This window comes from Camelus dromedarius, chromosome 17, assembly GCF_036321535.1.
Source record: "Camelus dromedarius isolate mCamDro1 chromosome 17, mCamDro1.pat, whole genome shotgun sequence".
Classification (NCBI taxonomy): domain Eukaryota; kingdom Metazoa; phylum Chordata; class Mammalia; order Artiodactyla; family Camelidae; genus Camelus; species Camelus dromedarius.
The window spans coordinates 9,773,419-9,794,473 of NC_087452.1; the positions used below are offsets into that span (position 1 = coordinate 9,773,419).

Sequence of the window (21,055 nt, forward strand, 5' to 3'; positions counted from 1 at the left end):
TCCTCAAGTATGGTGTGGGAAAAAAAATCTACTGGTCCTAGCATCAGAGTATCCATGCTCTAGGGTTAGCTCGGCCGCTAATGGCTGTGTGACTTTGGCTCAGTCTCTCAACTTCTCTGAGACCTAGTTTCCCAATGTAGAAAACACAGAGGCTGACCAAGATGATCTCTGTCTATAGCTTCTTCTCTTTCTTTCCTGGTAAGATAATATAAATTGTGTATCCGTATTTAATTAAGTTAGATTTCAAAGGAAACCCATGGTAAAAGCTCATCTTGTCTGAAAACAGGTAACTGGGACCCCATAAATTACACCAATATTTCCAGAGATCACTTAGGATGTAAGTCACAGCCTTCCTGCTGCTTCTGGTAGTTTCCTTGAAATGAAAGATAGGGCAGTACCTCCTCGGACTCCTTTAAATGGGTAGAAGAAGGCCACCAGCAGGTTCATCAGGACGGCCAGGTTAAAGGAGATGCTGCTCCAGAAAGACATGTTGCGGGCACACCAGTACAGGACGGGCTGGGCTGCGGAGACAAAGTCGGAGCCGTGTGAGGTTCCAGACCGCAAGTCAGGACTCTGGGAACTCCACACCACCCTCCCTCCCGCTTTGCCCCTCAAAGTCCACTTTTGTTCCCATTTTTTTTTTTTTTTTTTTTACTGCTAGAGGAAAAATGATCATTTGTTTTGAAGCTGACTCATAGGCTCTTAACGACATGAGATTGGTTTATTTCTGTTTGGAGTCCTTACTGGAACAGAGGATGTATTTGGGGACAAGGAAGAGGAGAAAGGGGAAAAGTTGGAGCATCTAAAAACCCTGCCTGCCCCTGTCAACACCATCAGCTCTGGAATCTGGGGGTTACCCAGAGTTCATGTGCTGTGTCCTCAGTTCCCCCCAGAGTCCTGGGACCAGAGGAGATGCCCAAGCAGACCCGAGAACTCAATGAGCCTTTGAGAAGTGTGGGCCACTGGCAGGGGGTGACACACAGCATTCAGAGTTGGCGCAGCTGGCCCCAGACTAGGAATGCTATACTTCCATATACCTCCCTTGTGCAAAATTCTATACCAACTCGCTGGTGCTGACAAGCAAGACAATGATCCCTGTCCTGACATGGAGTCACCTGCCGTTTTCCTGAAGTCTGGTCAGGACTTTTGAGGGGCAGAGCATCTAGGAGCCAGAGCTGCAGCCTGGATGGACAGCAGCAGCTACAGTGGAGAAGTGGCACCAAAGCCATCGCAAAGGGCCAGAGACCCTTTTGGTGAGGCCACGCGGGCTGCATCCTCAGCATGAGGACAGTAAGTCGGGGACCACACTGTGTGCGCTGGTCCTTCCTGTTCCTCTGAATTCTTCAGTGGTGCCTTACACTTAGGATGATGCTCAGAAATAGACACGGCAGGAATAACTTCCATCTCCACGCCAGAGGCAAAGTTTCCAAAAGAGAGTCTCACTCAGCATTATCCTCCTCCAAAGGGAAGTGTGGAGTATGTGAAAATGGGTCTCCAGTGTGTATTTCCCCTTCCCAGTGAAGTCATCATTTAACTTCAGGACAGCAGCCAATGACAGACCCAGTGAGTCTATAACGATGCCTATAGAAGTAGCCAAGCCTTTGGATGCTTCAATCCAAAGTCAAGTTATGGCACAATTCAACAAAGCCCCAGATGACTGAATAATTGCTCATTTCATGTTTGCACTTGGCAACAGGCCATGTTTCCAAACTGTAAGGCTTTGGAGCTGTAAACATGATCACTTTATCAGTGAGGGAAACCGAGGCCCTGCAGAGGATGGAAGCTGTGGAGAGCTCATCACCCGGGTCAGAGACCCTCTGGGGGAGTGACAGGGACAAAGTTAAGTGGCTCATGTCACCATTTAATAGAGGAGCCGAACAGGAATCAGTCAACCTATAGTTAATGACTGACTTTCTTACAGAGTAAGTTTAAGATGAGAAACCACCCATTCTGGCAACAATAGCGATCGGTGTTTCTGCTGGGACAGGAGCGCATTTCTGATCTGAGTATGAAAACTCCAGAGAGGACAGGAGACAGACGGCAGAAAGGGCAAAGGGCTGAGAGCTGCTGCAGCTGAGTGATGGGTACACGGGAACTGACAACATCCTCTCACAGTAAGGTGTGTACAAAGAGCTCATAAGAAGAAGTTCAAAGGGAAAAAGGCAGGAAATGGCGAAGCTCAGCGATGGTCTGGGTAAGTCAGAATTCTCTTCGGGGGCAGGGGGGGAAGCTCTCTACATCAAGTGTGACTGGAGCCACTGTATGAAGCTTTAATATAACTGTAATTAATGGTCTTCAACTACAGCATACAGTTCACAAATCTTCTTTTTGTAAAGCTAACGCTGCACTGAAATTGTAGTGTCATTCTGAATATGAACCAACATTCAGACTTTCAAATCAACTGGGTATCTACGCAGGTGCAAGAAGACAGGGTACCATGAGCCCAGATGGGCAGGGCAATTTAAATATCTGCACCTAGGGCATCTCTTGGTAACCCTCTTCCCTAATTTTTTTTTTAAACGGACCTGGGGCTTGCTTGAGTACCTGGGCTCCACATGCATCCAGCAACAGAATTTCCCACTGTATTCTGCTGAGTGTGATAACCAGGAGGGTAAACCCCCAGTAACGCAGTGTCTGCATATGCAACTCTAACTCAGTTTCTCTTCACCACCTTCCAGTTTTCTAAGCCCAGAGTTTTCACTTCGCTGGGCTAGGATCTTCAGGGGAAGATGTCAGAGAGGCACAGTGGAGAGAGGATCTGGACACACAGAAGGGTGTGTGTGCACGTTGTGTGTGTATGTGTGTACGTGTATAAGGTGTGCATAGAGCAAGGAAGAGGTCTTCTGGAGAGCATAGGAGCTGAATATCTTAACACTCGCAGAAGCAAATATTAAGCAGCGTGAATCTCCGACAGACCTCAGTGCGTATCTGAGCCCAAGCTACAGATTCACTAAAGCATAGATGATTCTCTGCAAGACTTGCAGGAAATAACACACCTTCATGCATAAACCAGAGAAATCTTTTCTGCAATTGTATTAGAAGAGAAAGAGACTACTTAGAGGGGAAAATGTGTTTCATTTTAATTATACTTCTAATGGGTACATTTCTCCCCTCTCTAAATATGCAAATCATGTTTAATTCAGTTAGTACTTTCAATTTTTCTCTTACCAGCAGAAAGCTTTGAAGCCAATTAAAATCTTTCAGTTGACAACTATAGCTGTGTTTAAGTTTCTCTGAAACAAAAACTGATTTTGAAACAGAGACAGGTCAAATAAGAGAAAGTATTAGCCACAAGGCAACGTCAACCTTGGAACGATGAGATGACCATTCTGCAGTCAACCAATCGATCGATCAGGCTGTCATAATTCCCCACTTCATAGGTGAGGGCCTAGGAGAGGCTAAGTCATCTGTAAGGGGCCACAGAGCCAGCGGCAGGGAGGGGCAGAAGCAGAATGGAACTCAGATCCCCTACCTCTTGGGGCTGAGATCTTAACTACACCAGACTGAAGACAACAGCTCAGAAAGAGGGATGACAAGGTATCTCACCTCAGAACCGAAGGTGAAAAGCTTTCTGTCAATTCGTAAGCCCCTTGAAGAACCTATTTTATTTATCAAATATATCTCATATATACATGAGAACACAAGTCTGAGAAAAAGAATAGATTTGACCAGTCTTAGGACTCAGTAGACTCATACACTGGTAAGGGTGAAATCACAGTTTTCATTACTATGGAGGCTTGGAGACATGAATTTAGGATTATCCCTTCAAGCTGGAATCATGGGCTATCTCAGTGAAGATCAAAATCAACAAATAAGAGGAAGTAAGTTCTCTTCTATTCAACATAATGGCTGAAAATACAAGAGTACACAATGGATGGGGGTCTGTGTCTACCTTTTTTGGTACCTTTTTTCTTACTGCACAAGCATGGTGCTGTGTAGATGTTCAACATTACTCATGACGCCTGGGCTGGAGGAGCTCAGGTGGGAGTCCACAGTGGGCTCCAAGGACACTGATAGTGGGGAAACCTGCCTGCTACGTCTTCTGAGGTCCATACCAAGGAAGACAAGTGTGCTAGAGGCGGACAGTGTCTGCCAGACACCAAGCATGGGGCTGAGTGAGGAATGGGTTGCTTCAGCAAAACATTTTTTAATGTTTAAAGTGCTGGGCGATGAGGTGCCCCTTAGAGATGAGAGAGGATGGAGTGGGGGAGGGGCAAGAACAGCACCTGCTGGCCAACCTGCTTGCACAACCCCCTCCACCACGAACCTGACCGAATCTAGGTGTGCAGGGAGGGAGCAATGAAGTGGGAGCAACAGGCAGTAAAGGAGGCTGGTCTGCTCCGGCTCAGGCTGGTGCGGGAACCAGAGGACAAAAGCTCCCAGAAACTGACCTCCAACCCAGCGTCCCCTCCCGCGGCCCCGCCCTGCCGCAAGAGCCCAGTCAGCACCACTGTAGCTGGAATCCAGGGCTTCCAGTTAAAACCCTGTCTCCTGACCAGCAGACAGGAACAAAGCACCATCCTTCCTAAGCTGGTCACAACAGTTGGTGCCGAGCATACGGTCGGCACTGAAGGATCACATTAAAACCCTCATGAAAACCAGGAGCGGAGAAGCCCTCCGGGACAGCCCTATAAAAGTGTTTTAGACGAGTCATTTCGACCTGCCTGGCTGGGCTTCGCAAGGGGACTCACTGGTGAGCAACAGCACATCGTATGTGGCAAATGATTCCACTGCCTATAAAATGACACCAGTCTAAAATCTGAGCTACCCTATAAAAAGGGGGAGACTGGCGTCTTCCGAGCAGGTGTGCTCGTAAACGAGCACTCAAGGGGGCTGAATTTCCTGCTCAAGTGCATCATCCTGTGAGTTCCAGGCCTGCCTGCTCTTCATTCCTTTTATTTTCTACATCAAGATAACCAAAAAAGGCATTCTGAGCCGTCCCTGGGGCTCTCCAATCAGATCAGGTCAAAGGCTGCTGGAAGGGAGCCTTCAGATGCCTGAGGCTGGAGCCCATTTTCAGGTTCATCCTTGAAGGTGCCCAGGTCTTCCTGGTGCTCAGAGGGGACAAGAACCCTACTGCCCCAGCTCTGCTCCTACTCGGAGGTCCTCGCACCCATCATCCAGCCCAGGTTCTTGCAACCCCAGAACCATGTCTCTCTGGAGCATCGTGGAGGCGTCGCAGACCCACCTCTCAGCTTCTTCTGCCAGTTCATCTCGTTGAAGAGGTCCTCGGACCGCAGGAAGAAGTCGTTGATCTTGCTGCCTTGCTCGTCCCTCTCGGTAGTGTAGTATATTCGGAGTTTTGACTCCTTGGTTAGGAATTCACATATACTGGGCACGGGGAACACGATCTGCTCCATGGTTCGGTCTAATCTGACAATCTAGGGTGAAGACATGGATGAGGTTAAATAGTTATCTTCAAAAACCCTTTACTCAGGCTCTCTGCAGCAGCCATGGGCTCAGTGTTCAAGACCAGGGCTAGTAACAGGTCTGCACTGAGGTCTTCTCTGATTATCTAATCCCCAGAATGGGCTGTGTCTCTTACAGCTCCACAGAACACAGTTTTGCTAAGTCTGAAAGATTATTTCTCTAACTTTAGACCCATTCATTGTACTGTGACTATGTTTTATCTGGAACAACTTAAAGTGTGTTTTGTGTACATATTCAGAAGAGGCTCTGGGCTGTCCAACAGAACTTTCTGTAATGAGGGAATGGTTCTCTATCTGTGTGCCTGCCTCATCCAAACGGAGAGTCACTGGTCACCTGTGGCCACTGAGTCTGGGCACGTGCGGCTAGTACAAGTGAGGAACCGAGTATTTCATTTGGATGTAAACAGCAAAAAGTGGCTAGTGGCTATCCTACGGGACAGGGCAGCGCTAGGCTGTGGTACAAATCTCACCTAACACCCTGTCTCAGAGCTCAAAACTGGGTTATTTTTACTTGATAGGAACTTTAAAAGGAGATCTGTGGTTTATTTGGTTGCAACGACCTCCTATTTCTGACTTGTCGTAGCATCAGACACATACGATGCACGAACCCATCGCCCGCTGGATGCTGTAGCGACAGCACTCACTGTTCTTTAAATGAGCTTTTCTGGGCCCCGGGGTGGACACCTCACAGGTTTCCTCCGTGCCCTTCCTAGACTGCCTCAATCCCCAGAAAGAGGAGTCTGGTTGAGATCATTCAAATTTTAGGACACTGCACTGAGTCACAGTCCTGGGGGGACAGATTTCAAAAGGGGTCCAGGCTGCAGTAGGGGAGGGGCTTGGCCTCTCTCTAGTCTTCCTCCCCAGAGCCTAGAGAAGCCAGGGGAGGCCCAGGGTAATGCCCTCTACTAGAAGACCTGGGCCACATTCTCTCAACACTGTTCCCAATGCAGCCAGAGAGGTGACTCAGGTCAAGTAATGGGAAACTCTCTTAGAGGTCAGACAGGTTCCCACAGCTCTGCCTCCATAAATTCTGGGAGACTCTGGACCAGTGGTTTCCAAATCAAGGTGGAGCTCAGGTTACGGAAGCTTCCTTATCATACCAACTATGGTTCATAAGCCAACCTCATTTAACTGGAACCGTGGAGCTGGGGTTGGTAACGCTGGTGCACACACAGGCTTAGGGACCAACCCTGTAGCCTTCTGCTGTCAAGAGGAGGCCTGCTTCACAGTCACGTGGGCTTTGGATCAGTCCCTCCTGACATGGAAGGAATGGGATCTGAGAAGTGTGGCTGGGCTCAGGAGGCAATGGAGAAGACAGGAGGCCTCCTGCCAAGAACTAATGACCAGACTCCAGGGCTGCCCAGCCCAAGTCACCAGAGTGAAGGCACCAGGGTCTGCAGGAGCCCCAGGGAGCGACAGCGCTCTCTGGCTCCGCACAGGTCATTCCCTGGGAAACTGGAAGCTACAGGCTGCAAGGAACAGGATTTTGGGACACCATGCCTGGCCCCTTCTCTCCATCCTTGAAGATGGACCCATGCCTCTTTTTCAGTAAACTTCCAATTGGAAATCAGAATCCAGAATCTCCGACCTCTAACGGGCTGGGTGACCTCGCTCACGTGTCTCAGCCTCCTGCTTCAGTCTGCCGCCCTGGGAACCAAGGCTCCTTCTCCCCTGGCGTTCCACACCGGGAACCCCTGAAACTTGTCTTCCAAGCGCTCCAGAGGACAGCTGGCCCTTCCGTCACCACTGACCATGGCCCTTCTAGTCATTCACAATAAATCAGGAATATGTGTTCACACACACTGTTATGGTCAAATATAATCAGTGAAATGATGCATTTTCATTAGGACAGCCCAAAGACCCGAGACATCGAGCAAGGATATACTCTTAGAAGTCTCCAGCCGGAACATCTCATGGGGCCCACAGGGGTCTGTGAGTTCTTCAGTATCTCTGTTCTGACCCCGATCGTGAATTTGTACGTTTCCTCATTAGCCAAACAGGATATACCATCCCTCACTGCCCAGAGCCTGCAGACCTAAGTCTGTGTTCTCCCGGCCCCTAGGAGACAACATATGTCACATAAAAAGTACCCATGGGCTCTGGGTTCCCCTGACCTGGATGGAAATTGCAGCCCCGCCATTGATAACTGGACAAGCAACACAACCTCCCTGAGTCCTACTTCGGAGATTTCCCATCTGCAAGACGGAAACGATCCCACCAGGTTCCCAGAAGATGAGGGCGGTCTGTTGTGTGTGTGTCCTGCAAATGCAGATCTGGTCCTATCGCTTGTCTGTGTAAAACTCTAGACAGTGTTGCCAGGGTCAAGTCCAGACTTGGGACGCAGATGGCTGACAGGATGCTGCAGGCTCGGGGGCTGCCTACTGCCTTTCTGACTGTGTGCTGCTCTCCCTTAAGCTCACTCAATTCCAGATCCCCACCCTCGCCTCCCCCCGGGGCCTCAGCCTGCCATGACTCCCTGTCTCCCAAAGTTCCTCCCTCCGGGCTCTGACCGTTCATTCCTGTTTTCCTTAAGGTCTGTGCTGAGGTCTCTCTGTTCAGACCTGACCACCGCAGTCCCTGGCAGGCCCCCTGCTGGACGTCCTCACAACACCTCTGCTTGCCCTCGTGGCCTGGCCGCATCTTCTCGTGTGGACCTGCTCTGTGTCTGCCTCCTTACGAGGCTTTAAGTAGGCCTCAAGACTGTCTCGCCGCATCTTTATAGCTGAGATGAATGACTGAAGGCCAGCCCAGCCCAGCCCAGCCCTAGCCTGGGGTGCCACACGCCCAAGCCCGGTGTCTACTCTGCTTTTACCTCTATCTGGGCCGTGTGCTTGGCATAAAACTCCAGAGCTTCGTCTCCATCCACCTGGCCACCAGGCTTCAGCATGGTCTGAAGTTCCTTGTTATGCCGAGCCAGCTAGAACACAAGTACAGAGAACAGGGGAGTCGATGTCTCTTTGCAACAGGAACATACAAGCCCCTTTCCCAGTCTGGGTATAAAAGACGCAGAATAACCAAGGCCAAGCCAGAGGTGGCGGGCGGGGCAGGAGCCCACTGCTTTCCATCAAGGTGCGCGCTGCACAGATGCGATTCTGGGCACTTGGCAGAGCAGCATGGACAATGCCTGCTCACGAGAGGTCCCACCTTCCCCCGATGTCTTTAGCCCGGCGGGACGGGGGTGGGGTTTTCTGTTCAGCCTCACAGAGCCTCTGTTTGGAATGTCCCGAGACTGCTCAGTGGCTCCATGTCAGGAACAGACGAGATCAAGGGCAGGAGACAGTTTTCTAGTCTGCCTCCAGGGACCGCCACCGTCCGGCCTGGTACCATTATGGCTTACATCTCACACCTCTACCTAAGCGGGGTGCCCGGGACAGGAAGCACCAGCCTGCAGCAGTCACCACTGCCCACACACACAGCCCGCTCAAGGCACGTCAACCCCTAGAAAGAGGAAGTGTCTTCAAAAGCCCAGCCACTTGGGAAGAGAGTTATGAAACAGGGCATTTTGGTGCCAGGGTAAGAAGTATTACTACATCGCTCAAAAGGCAAACAAAAAGAAGTCATCACGACAAGTTCCCAAAGATTTCCAAGTGCGATAGGCCAGGCAGCTGAGGTTTATTTCTTTAGATTGTTAAGATAGACTCCTCAATATTTACGAACAGACTAAGCCTGCTTTCAACTGTCTTGAGGCACAATCATAAACTGCAAGCGTCACTGCTCAGTGTGAACGCTTTTAACAGATGTGGGGGTTTCCAAGGACATGACCCCACCGGCATGGAAAAACGGAATGCCTGAGATCTCAGGACACTGGGTCAGGCGGCCAGTAGTGCCCGTAAGCCCAAACCACCCCTGGTTAAAACCTCAAAGGAAAACCAAGTCTAGGGCACACCCAGCGTGGACTTCTGGCACTGCGCGCCTGGCAGGGCGCCCGGGGCAGAGGTCGTACCTGGTGCGCCAAGATGTAGATGTTGTGCCCCACGTTCCTGGGGGAGGCGGCTCCATCCTCACCGTTCTCTCCATCCTCAAACTCCACTTCGCCCTGCATGTAGGCTTTCTTGATCACTTCCACCTGCAAGAAGGGCCAAGAGAACAAAGCTCCCGTTTCAAGGAAGACCCACACGGGACTGGCAACAACAACACAGACACTATGTGCCTCCCCTTCGCGGCAGACGCCGCTCAGTTCACGTTCCTACCAGGAGTGCACACAGCCTTAGAATCCTTCTCAACACGATCACAGGCAGTTGCTGCCAGTGAACATGCACCGACATGAGGAGTGAAACCCAGGTGCTCCCCCTTAGACCAAGAGACACTGCCTGGATGCTCATGTCCTTCCATGTTAGAAGGGGACGATGGCTAGTAAAGTGCCCACGAACAACAATATGATAAAAAGAAGGACAGAAGCCAGACTTCTCTCCCTCTACTTGGTCCCGCCGACTTTTCCCACCTGCTACCTTGCCACTTTAGAAAGCCATCAGCCTTTAAGAAGAGCTGGTGAAACTATTTTCTGACTCCAGATTTTCTCCTGTCCCCCAACAGCCTACTCTACATAAAGAGTACCAATAACCAGTGACGTCGACCAACATTGTGCCAAGCTCCGTGTTCAGTATTTTGTCATTCTTTCAGAATATTTGAGGCTCAAAAACATTTTATGAGGTGTCAAAGACTCCCACTGATTATGGATGAGGAAGCAGACTTGGGGAGGTAAAAGGGTGTTCCTCCGTTCACACGGCTGCTGACCTGAGCTTTGACCTCACCGTCTCATGCTGAGAGCACGTTTCCTTCAGCATTCCTGCGCCCGCCGTCCTGCTCCCACTATCTCTGCTCCCTGGAGCAGGGCGGCTCTGCCCATTTCTCAGTCCCTCCATGATGCCCAGCACAACGTCCCGGACAAAGCAGGGCCCGGCCAGTATTTATCAAACAAACATACCATTCAAGATTTAATCATTCCAAGAATAAGAACACAGTGCCTTCAACCCCTAAGTTGTACTAAAAATTAATTATTTTCTTCGATGATTCAGAAGGCGTTTCTGCTTCCTGCACTGCCACGAGGCCATTACCCTGAATTATTTCTCATTATCCCGGATCAAGCATGCAGAGGGCCACACGCTTCTGTACTCACACCAGGTCAGGCCCTGGAAATAATTTTGAAGGCAAGACCCTTGCTGAGTTTGTTTTCTAATACCAGACTGAACAGACGTGGGGGCCAGAATACACACGTTACATGTACACACATATGTACACACATGTTCCGGACACAAGAACATCTCTGCTACGTGGGTTCTCAGAACCGAGTTTGGTCCAAGAAGCCTTAGACTCCTCCCCATGAGCTGGGAATGATACTATTCAACCACAAGGGGGCGACCTGGGGGCCGGTGGCACCCAGAGCCCTGGGTGCTGCTGTTTCCCTCACCCAAGCCTGGAGTGTGCTCCTGGGAACAGGAGTGGGGTCTCTGCAAAGTCATTCCGTGCCCCCTCAAGTGCAACTGATCCTGGGCTCCCCAGTCCCCCAGCCGCAGTTACATAAGCTGTTACGTAAACTCAGAGAGGACTTTCCATCCCAGGCTGAGAACTCACTCCTGACCTGGGAGATCAAAGCACTGGCTGGCTGCTAACTTTATTTAAAGGAGCACATAAAGGGGCTTGAGCCTGGCCTTGAGTGCACCCGGATCGCCAGGCGGCAGGAAAGTTTTAGTGCCCTCATTTAGGTCTGTCAGTTAAGGTTTATTTACGTGGGAAAGAGTCCAAACAGAGCTCGGTCCTCAGCTCGGTTCACCGTCTCTGATAGCTCCTATCTCACGGTTCGCAGCCCTGACTCCCTGCCTGGAAGTCACTGGCAATTGTGAACTACACCCCGAAGAAATTAAACAGGATTGTGTTTTCTTTAAAAAAAAAAAACCCTAAAACATCGGCACCCCCAAAACACTCTTCTGCTGCCCAGACTATCGGTAGCAAGAAGAGACGTGAATTCTTGAGTCCTGGACAAAGACACGGCAAACAGAGCCGCGAGTGGGCAGTGAGAAGAGGCGGCACTGCACTCGGGCGGGTCACTGCGGGCACCGGGCTAAGGGTGCCGTGGGATCCTCCTGGCCAGTCTACGCAGCAGCCCTCTGGCCTGGGTGACGTTATCACTGCTTGTGGCTCAGGGAGTTCCCGTGCGTGCCAGGGTGACCCAGAAAAGGGGCGGAGCGAGGGATGTGCGTGCCAGTCACGGGCTCCCAGACCTCGTCCCCACTGCCCCCCGGGAGGGAAACGGGCGAGCCAGGCTTCCAGGTGCGGCCACGCCGAGGGCAGAGGACACTTATTCAACGCAGGGCTGACTTCTCTACCCCAATCAGGGGCCGCGATCAGACGTTCTCTTTACGCTTCTGATTGTCGGCATCGTTAAGGAAGCTCAAGGAAGCCGGCCGCCTGCGCTTGGTGCCGCGGCCAGGGGCCCGCCACCCCGCTCACCAGCTCCTTCGGCCGCATGTTGTAGAGTATCCGCTCGGCGTTTTCGCTGTCGTGCCTGCTCTCCATGATGGCCAGGAGCAGCTTCGAAGCGTTGTTCTGATTGGAGACACAAAGGGAGGGGGAAATGGAGAGGCGCTGCTGGGGGCGGCTGCTCTGAGTCACCGGCCCTGCTCACCGAGGGCTGCATCCCGGCTAAACAGACAGACAGTCTGCCCCACAGGAGGGTCATGGGTGTCCCAAACCAGCCACACCCTACAGAGCCCGTGCCACTCAGACCCCCAAGATCCTTCTGCAGAATCTGATCAAAGAGGGTCAAAGAGGCACCTATTTGGGCATAGTTGCTCCGTAATGTTACTTGGTACCGTGTCCTGGTGGAAACTGGACATTGAAATGTGGGTGCTTATGGGTCTGCTGTGACCCTCATGACGACAGTGGTCAGGAATCACCTGCTGTTTAGACCCATGACGCCTTTCAGGGGGCGGGGGGGGGGTGATTATAAACACCATTATTCAGTCTTGCAGGCCAGAGAAGGCAGGCAATGAGGCTAATTCCCCCCTGTCTTGAAATAGTGCTATCAGCTCTCCTAACCCCTCATATTATTATGAGAATACAGCCGACACCAGTTAACAAAAGTGACCCAAGGGAGGACGGTGTCCTTGCCAAACCATGCTTTCTCATCACTTTCAAAGTTTTCATGGGCCCACACCCTGCCCTTCTTAGCTTGAGATCACTTTAGGTCCCAGACCTATGGCCATCTGCATGCTTCTTTGTGTCTGAGACTCCACACTTATTCTTTTGGGTGAGAAGGGTGTTTTTTCCTCCTCAAGCACAGATCACAGCAGTTCAGTTGTGTGGCTGTGCTATCAAATGGTGGCTTTTCACAAGGCAGAAATTTCTGTAATAACCTACTGGATTAGGTGAAAAAGCCACTGAAATGCTGACCAGGAGTGCAAGAAATTCTCAGTTTCTTTCAGGCTCTCAGCATACACATTCTGATAAATGGGAGCCAGGGACAGGAGCTTAAATGATCTTTGGGTTGCTTCTACAACATGATTTGTTAAAAGAGGAGTTAAAAATAGCAACAAAAAAAATTAAAAAATTCCATTTAAACCATGCACCCCAACCAACTATGAGTTTGGACTCTCAGTTTGACACACAAAAATAAAAACAGAAACAAATGTGCCGTTCCTGTGGGTTTCCGTGGTATCACCTTCCCTAATGACCTTCCTTTCCTACGACATCAGAGATGCCATAAATACAGATCGACTTTTTGGCTGAACCCTGTAGTTCCAGGGTCTTCCGCAACAGGGATAAAGGACTCAGTGCTGCATCTGGGCTAAGATGCAGGGCAGATCTCATCGTGCCCCGACATGTGAACAGCGAGGAAGGAAATGCGCTCAGGGAAGCTCACACGTTTCAAAATACACTTTAGGTACCAGGATGGGCTCCCAGTTCAATTCTCAGAATTGAATCTGTGGACCCTTAGAGAATCTTTGGAACCCCTCAGTAAGAGGGAGGGTCTTTTGTTTGTTTATTTTTATTTTTTAAATCATTTATTTTAGTATGCTCGAGAAGTCAACATTGGGGGTGGTTTACCAGCTTCTCAAATAGACAAGAGGCCGGCCTGTAAACCCAGCAGCTTAAGCACCTTGAAGTCACTGCTTTCACCCCATAAAACTATTTTGGTACTCGAGAGAGTCAGCAGGTCGACGGTGTTTCTACATTAGTCATCTGTCATCCACTGATTGTACACGATGCAAAGAAACTCATCAGAAGCCTGGAGGCACGATACTGGCCAGTGTAACCTTCCCTATTTTAACCCAACGTTTAGAAACCTCCCTTCTGCTAAATCAACAACAGAACAGAAAAAAGATGTTCCCTGATAAGGTACAAATACAATTTTTTTTGGTCCTAGATAGGTTTACTGCTACTATTCTTCAACCCGGCCCTTTTTCCTCAATGGGAGTAAAGTCAGAGACCACAGAGGGAGTGGAGTTCCCATTGTTTCTCTGGCTGTGGCTTTCGGAATCAAGGCTCTGAGTTCTTGGATTGCTGTTCAAACTCGCGTCTGAAGTTTGAGTGATGAGCTCTCATTCCTGTGACCTGAGATTGAAGAGCTGGTAGCCTGTCCTAAGGGTGGGAAGGGAAACACCGAAGTTCTGCATTTTAGTCAGAACTTGCTATGTGTCTCATTCATTTAGTTTCAAAGAACAGTCTTTTATATTTAGTTGCACAACACTGACCGTGTCACGTGTGGAGGCAACACACAAAAGTGACTCCTTCCGAAGGCTACTACTGTCTTTTGCTTTCAATTCCTACTTGCCTTCAGTTCCAGCACAAGGTCCATCCTCTTCTTCCCCAGAGGGTTGATGTCATTAAGGATCAGGGCTGTGATGATGTCAATGCCATTGGATTCATGGGTGGCTATGCAGTTCTGAGAAAAGAGACACACGGACACTGGTCATAAATCAGACGTCAAAGGCCAGCATGCTAAGCTGCTATTTCAACACAAGGCTTGCCGCTCCCAGCAATGTCTCTAGGGGAGAGCTGCAAATTTTCCGTGAGAAAGTGGTAAAAATAAAAGACAGATGAAAATCTCTAGTTTCAGAATTAACAGTAAACAGTAGGAAAGTCCCCATGCACTGTAACTGATAAATTGGTTGTGTCTAATCCAAATAGTGCAGTGGGCTTTTGTTCTTAAGGGAAAATACAGTGTGTGACTGATTCTGGGTTCTAAATGCCTTTTTCCCCTTTAAAGGTGTGTTCCATTCTCTCTACATCACTTGGTTTTCGTATTGCATACTCTGGCTTAAAGCTTAAGCTTGGAAAGCAAGTTTCCTGTTTAATTCACACGATATCAGAATCAATCACCTTCCCCCAGGTAAGATCCCCATGTGCAGCAGAAGCCACTCCAGTCTGCTCCTTTCCACAGACCTCTACTTGGCAGAAAAGCTAACTTGAGGTTATAAGGAAACTCGCTTAGATGTCAGATAAAGCCTTTCCCCACAAACCTGCTGTCAATTTTTTTGTTCCTCTTTACTTTAACTCAGACTACGCCATCTGTCTTGCCTGGAAACCAGGAGAGGAAAAGTGGATCTAACAAATTGCTAGTGTCATATTCGTGGGCAACTAAGGTCAGGTTGTTAATACACAGCGAGTTGTCCCTCTTGTAAGCTGTTCTCCTCTTGGCGAAGGTTTTGGCCTTGCTTCCCAAGAAACAAAGCATATCATACCTTCCCTGGCCAGAGTTTATAATGGGCCATGTAAGCACTGGCCTGCCCTCTCCAGCCAGGATATAACTATAATGTGAGTGAAAAATCATACTCATTCTAGCATCTGTGCAAAAACTCACAAAATCTTGAAGACGTCATGGATAAGCAATGACTCTACTCAAGAAACCACTGGGTTCCGCTCCAAAAATATACTTCTTGAGATGCCTAAGTCAAGACTGACGGGCTGTTTTCTTCTCTCAATGTCTGTGGTGCCAAAGCCTCAGCCCTACCTCTCCTCAGATTATTTTCAAGCTGTCCCACGTGTAGCGAGGTTTTTCTCTCTAGCTAAGTTGAAAACTCCTTCCGTGAACTAGCCACTTCCCAGTATTTAAAAACAGAGCCCAGACTTCAGGTCTTATGAGCTCCAACTTTAGTGTGTATCCCTAGTTCAGTTAGAGCTGGACCATTCAGGCCAACAAAGCTGGGCATGGACACCCAGGGCAAGCCCTGCGATGCCCGTGATTAGGTCACATCTGAAGCTTCATAAAACCCGAGAACTCCCTCCTCAATGCTGCAGAAGGGCCCCTGGTTCAACTGAGTCCTTAGGTCGACAGGGAGGTGCTAAGCAACGGTCAACGTTTCAAAGTGACAAATCTTCGTTCCCCCACCCCAAAATAAACATGGAATTACCTGGTTCTCATGGCAAGGTCCTTGGCAGTACTCGGTCAGACTTTCCAGGGTTTGGTTGATGAGGGCCACGTTCTTCTCGTTTATGTAGAGCCCCAGAAGACCAAGGCCCCCGGTTGTGCTTCCACAAATGCAGTCCAAAAACTGCAGTGTCTCACATACCAAATTGTAGTTGGTCTTGTTATTTTGGCAACGAAGGAAGTTCTGCAATTGGGCAGGTCCCAGGGTGGGGGAGCAGAGGAGGGAGAAGAGGGAAAAGGTCATTTATTCCGCCATTTTGATAATGCATCGCTGAACAGAAGGGTCAGCCCCCACGATGGTCACCCGGGGACGCGGTCTACAGCAATGGCCACCAACGCTGCGGCTTGTTCTCCAAGGAGCTTTTGTCCGGGATGCAGTTGGGGAGAGCTCCTCTTTGACAACGCACTGTAGACCCCCATAACCTTTCAAAATTCTCATTTCACTCCTTCCCACTCCAGACCACCTCTGCACCTACCACATGTTAGTTCAGAGTCCTTCGACACTTCCCAGGGCAGTGGTTACGTTTAAAAGACGATGGTGCGGTCTGGCCACTGAACGCCCAGATCCTCGGATCCTCGTACTGAGGATGGTTCATCACAAAATAAAGGGCTGCAGGCTGGCCTGAGCCTACTGCCGTGGCAGGAACCTGGATTATCTTGTGAGGCCATTTCCATTATTAAAGGAAGAAATAAATGTGATTAAGCATATGTGTGCTTGTGTGTGTGCCCAAGTAGGTACTTGGGTAATTTTGTAATGTTAACAAGAGACCAAAGAGCAGGAACTTCCTCAATAAAATACAGCAAGTCACATTCAGCCACCTCATAACACAGAGTCTGTTCTGATGAAGATGAGATATTTGGTCACAGACTCCAGTCATCTCTTAAAAAAGCAAAAATAAACTACAAATATTCTTCTGTGTATAGTTATAAAAGTTACACGTTTACTATAGAAAATTGGTACTATAAAAAAGAGGTAATCAGAAGATAAAACAGTGTAACTTTTGACCTGGTAATTCCACTTCTATGAAACAGTGACTTCTACTCACAAGCTATGTATTAGATGTTCACTACCACACTGTGCATGAGAGTGAAGAACTGAAGACAACCTAAATGCCCATCAGCTGGGGAATAAACAAATTATAGTGTATCAACATTGTTTAATACTACAAATTGGAAACACTGAAGTAGGTCCAAATGTGCCAATGTGGAAAGATCTCTGGGATATACTGTTAAGTTAAAAAATCAAAAAGGCAAATAGTAGGTCAGTATGTATCCAATGCTCCCATCCAAATATATGGAACAAGGACAGGAAGGATACTGTCCAAACCAACGACAGTTTTCTCTGGGTGAGAAGTAGGGATGGAGAGAGAGACAGTTTTTTTTTTTTCCACTAAATACTTATTTTCATTTAAACCTTCACAGAAAGAATATATCCATGCATTCCTTGGATAATTAAAACCTTTATAAATGCACACATTAAGAGCTGGTAATCCAATTTAATGCTTGACTCAACATCCAACTAACCAGCCCCCACCACTACTCCCACCCCAAGTTAACCTCAGTCCCTTATGCTCAAGCCTTCCTAACTAGTCTAAAAACTGAACCATCATTCAGGTCTGGGTGGGAGGTAGGGGGACAGGTGATTTGGGACCATGTGTGCTTTCCTAAGGTGACCACTTTTCTAAGGGCCACAGGAAGCCAGAGGAGAGTTCCACAGCATTTCCAGCTCCAGTCGCTCCGCAAAGATGCTACCTGACTGCGGACCTGGTGGAGCCCCTCACCTTGCAGCCGCGGGGTGGAGGAGTACTCAGGAAGAGGCAGGAGAGGGCCTGGCTGTCCAAAGCTCAAATCTGAAGCATGGCTCTCAAGGTCCATTTGCCTCTTCAACTCCTGTGTCACCATTCTCACCATGTCCTCTCTGCCCAGTGATGTCATCTCTCCCATCATGCCCCCCTCTGCTCAGTGACATCATCGCTCCCATCATGCCCCTCTCTGCCCAGTGACATCATCTCTCCCATCATGCCCCTCTCTGTCTGGGAGGAACAAACTTCTCCCTGCTCTTTAGGCACCCTTCATTCTCTCATCTCGAGGGCTTCAGCCCCACTACTCCTTCTGCCTGTCACTCTCTCCCTGTCTCCACCCTGATTACTTACTCTTCCTTCAGGATGGGGTCTCGGTCACTTCTTTCAGGAAGCCCTCCCTGCTCCTCCATCCTGATTCCAGTGAGATGGGAGCACCACACCCCCTCTCGCAGCCTGCCTCACCCTTAGTGCTGCACTTCGAGACGTCTGCCTACTCTGCCCATGGCCGTGCTGACAGCACAGGTGACCGGCAGGCAGCCAGCACGGGGACTGGCTCAGGCCAGGTGCTTCATACGCACTGGCTGAAATGTCTGAACTAAACCGAACGAATGGAGGAAGGGGGACTTGGGAAGCCATCAAGGCTGATATGTTTCAAACGCCCCAGGAAGGATCGTGGCTGCCGTGTCTTGAAAGCCTCTCCCATTTCTCACAGTTTTTGCAGAGTATCTAGCCAGAATATCTCCTTCCTGAGTGAGATCCATTTTCTTTTGTCCGCGACAAAAAGAGGCACGCCACTCGCTAAAGGGCCAAAGGAACTCCTCCTGTGCTCAAGGCATAGAGTTCACCCTGAGCACACACCGCCGGGCCCAGCTTGTCCAGGCTAGAGAAACCCAGTTCTTCCTGTGGTCTTCCCTGGAGGCCTGGTGATCAAGTCAAGATGAGCCGATTAAGGAAATCAAAGACTTCAAGTCTGCGCTCACACAGACTTCAGTGGAGAGAGATCAGGACCCGCATTCCTTAACCAAGGTGAAAGGCAAGACAGCCTCCCAGGCGACGGTTCAAAAGCACATGGAAAATGGTTCAAAAACAGTCCTTCCCATCACATTTCTCACTGCTGCGAACAAAGCTCACTAAAGGCAGCAACTGCCTGGGGGCCAAATCAAACGTGGTGCTTTATCTCTACTGAGCACTCACCAACAGGAAAGTTAAGGTTGTAAATATGACAAGAAACTTTGGGCAACTTCAAAAGGCTGAATTCCTGCTCTCTCTGACCTTATCTACACACTTCCTTATTCCAGGGAGCCGATAATTCTCTCCTGGTGAGAAAGTCTTCTCCCTCAGATCTGCAAGGAAACCCTGACCCAGAGATCCACCATCTGTTCCAGAAAACTGCCAACCACGCAGAGTTCATAGTAGTTGAGTCTCACTTAAAAACAGCATCTTGAGATCCAGATACCTACCAACATCATCTTCTCAGAGCAATTTTATTACTACCTCAGTGTGTCTGATTTAGTGGGTATCTAAAGATGCAAGCGACCTTCACTGTTGTGAACCGCTGTCCAGATCACTGGTTTTCCAACTGGGAGACCCTGCACAACCCTGGAGGACCCCTGGAATGTCCCACCTCCCAGGGTTCTTGCAGGTGAGGGAGGAAAGGAAAGTTCTACTCTGTAGTTTCTACTCTGAACAAAGCAGCCCTCATCTGCTTTATGTAGTACACTTCTGCCCCAGATGTTCAAACGATTCTGCAGCTCCAAACAAAAAAGTTTAAAACCACTGGCTTTATGGTACCTTCAAAGGTTAAGCTGCCAACTTTTTAAAAAAATATCTGTTAAAATATACGGTACACGCCCTCTTCCCCCAGTACCATGGTTTTCCACAGAGCGGTGTATTGGAGAACAGAGTTTTAGAAGGATCCATTAAAAGGTGCGTCTGCCCACGGGGTTCTTAGGGAATTAATTCAAAGCAGAGTTTTGCAAAGAGCTAAGGTACCAGGAAAAGATGGTGAAGACTTCCAATAAGAAGTGGTGAACTCGTACACCCTGCTTGCACAGCGGACACTGGGTGCGCAGTGAAGGAGGGAGGTCAAGGGGGCTGATGGAAGGCAGAACAGGTCTGTGACCCCAGAACCAGGCTCAGGAAACAAGCCCATCAGGACCGCCCCTCTGACATTCACTGATGGACTCTACTCAAGGCAGCCTTGAGTTTTGTTAGTTCAGAACTCAGCAGCCATCGGCCTCTCTGAGAAGCCTTCCTGGACCCGGCACGTTGTGTGGGTTCTCCTGCTCGGAGCCCACAAGAGCCCGACGATGCAGCCGCTGCAGCACTGACCCGCTACACTGCCGTCTCCCACTTGCCAGGGCTCCCACCTAGATGCTCAGCTCTGTGAGGGGAGGGGTGGGGTCTCCATCAGCCCCAGGGCCGGGCACAGAGCAGGTGCTCACCGAGATGATGACATGAACTTACACAGGCATCGTCTCAATCCTCTTCTCCCTTGGAGCCCGAGGTAGGTAGAGACCAGTGACATCAGCACAGGGGACCAATACAGGCCACTGACCTCTAAAGTCAGCCTAGAAACCGCCTCTGCAGCAGGGTGGGGGCCCCACCCACAAAGATGCCACAATTGAGCTGCAGCCTTTGTTTTCCTGCTGGTGGGACAGCCTGGCTTCCCACGTTGTCACACTCCCTTGGTCTGTCTCCTTGGTGATTAACGGTATAGACAGAAAAAGTGGAAGGGACACAGTCAGCCATCAGACAGAGAAATAGCAGCCAATGAGATAGTCACCAAATCTGGGACCTCTGGGTTGTGAGGGCTCTGTTCTACCTGATGGAGCTGGACAGTCCAGGCCAATGTGCTCCACGTCCCAGGTAGGAATGTTTGAGCAACAGGCAAGAAAAGCCTGACAGCCAAGACTGCACACTCCAGCGTGCACAGAGATCAAGCCAGGAACATCAACGGAGGAAGGGAGCGGGCGGCAAAGCGGAGAAAGAGCCCGGGCCCCAGCCTGGCCAGGAGCGGGGCTCACAGACACCTCTTCATTTTGAAGGGTGGGCCAGATTTAGCTAGTGGAAGACCTTGGATCTAGACGCTTTTTCAAAGTCCAGGCTCTTAGACCAATTTGACTGAAAATAAAAATCAGCACAGAAGATATCGTACTGCAGGATTCACCCACTTCAGGTTCATTGTTCTGTCTTCCTGTTTAAACAACATAATTTCTTACTCAACTTATCCAGAGATTCTGTGGCAGGTTTTCAGTGCGAGTGACGAATGGTGGCGGCACTGAATGGTCTGGCCACAGATGCATGTGAAAGGCCATCAAATCACCTGGTGCATAAAGTCAGCAGTGCAAATACTTCAAGGCTGCACCTTCCCCTTGCTATGTTTGGACTAGAATTATTTTCTTTTCAAACTGTCATTATTCAAATAAGCAAAACGACCACCACCAACTTATTTTAGG

At 49.5% G+C, this 21,055-nt stretch overlaps 1 protein-coding gene across 9 annotated transcripts in view; it reads right to left on the minus strand.

Moving 5' to 3' along the window:
• ITPR1 (inositol 1,4,5-trisphosphate receptor type 1) overlaps nt 1-21,055 on the minus strand; it is a 299,982-nt gene that overhangs the window by 45,598 nt on the left and 233,329 nt on the right. For all 9 annotated transcript variants that reach the window (XM_031470776.2, XM_031470775.2, XM_064496296.1 and 6 more), the window contains 7 exons: nt 15,779-15,979; nt 14,200-14,310; nt 11,877-11,972; nt 9,373-9,495; nt 8,242-8,346; nt 5,189-5,381; nt 399-521 (listed from right to left, as the gene is read on the minus strand). In XM_031470776.2, coding sequence (XP_031326636.1) covers nt 399-521; nt 5,189-5,381; nt 8,242-8,346; nt 9,373-9,495; nt 11,877-11,972; nt 14,200-14,310; nt 15,779-15,979 — 952 coding nt within the window. The remainder of the gene's footprint in view (nt 1-398; nt 522-5,188; nt 5,382-8,241; nt 8,347-9,372; nt 9,496-11,876; nt 11,973-14,199; nt 14,311-15,778; nt 15,980-21,055) is intronic.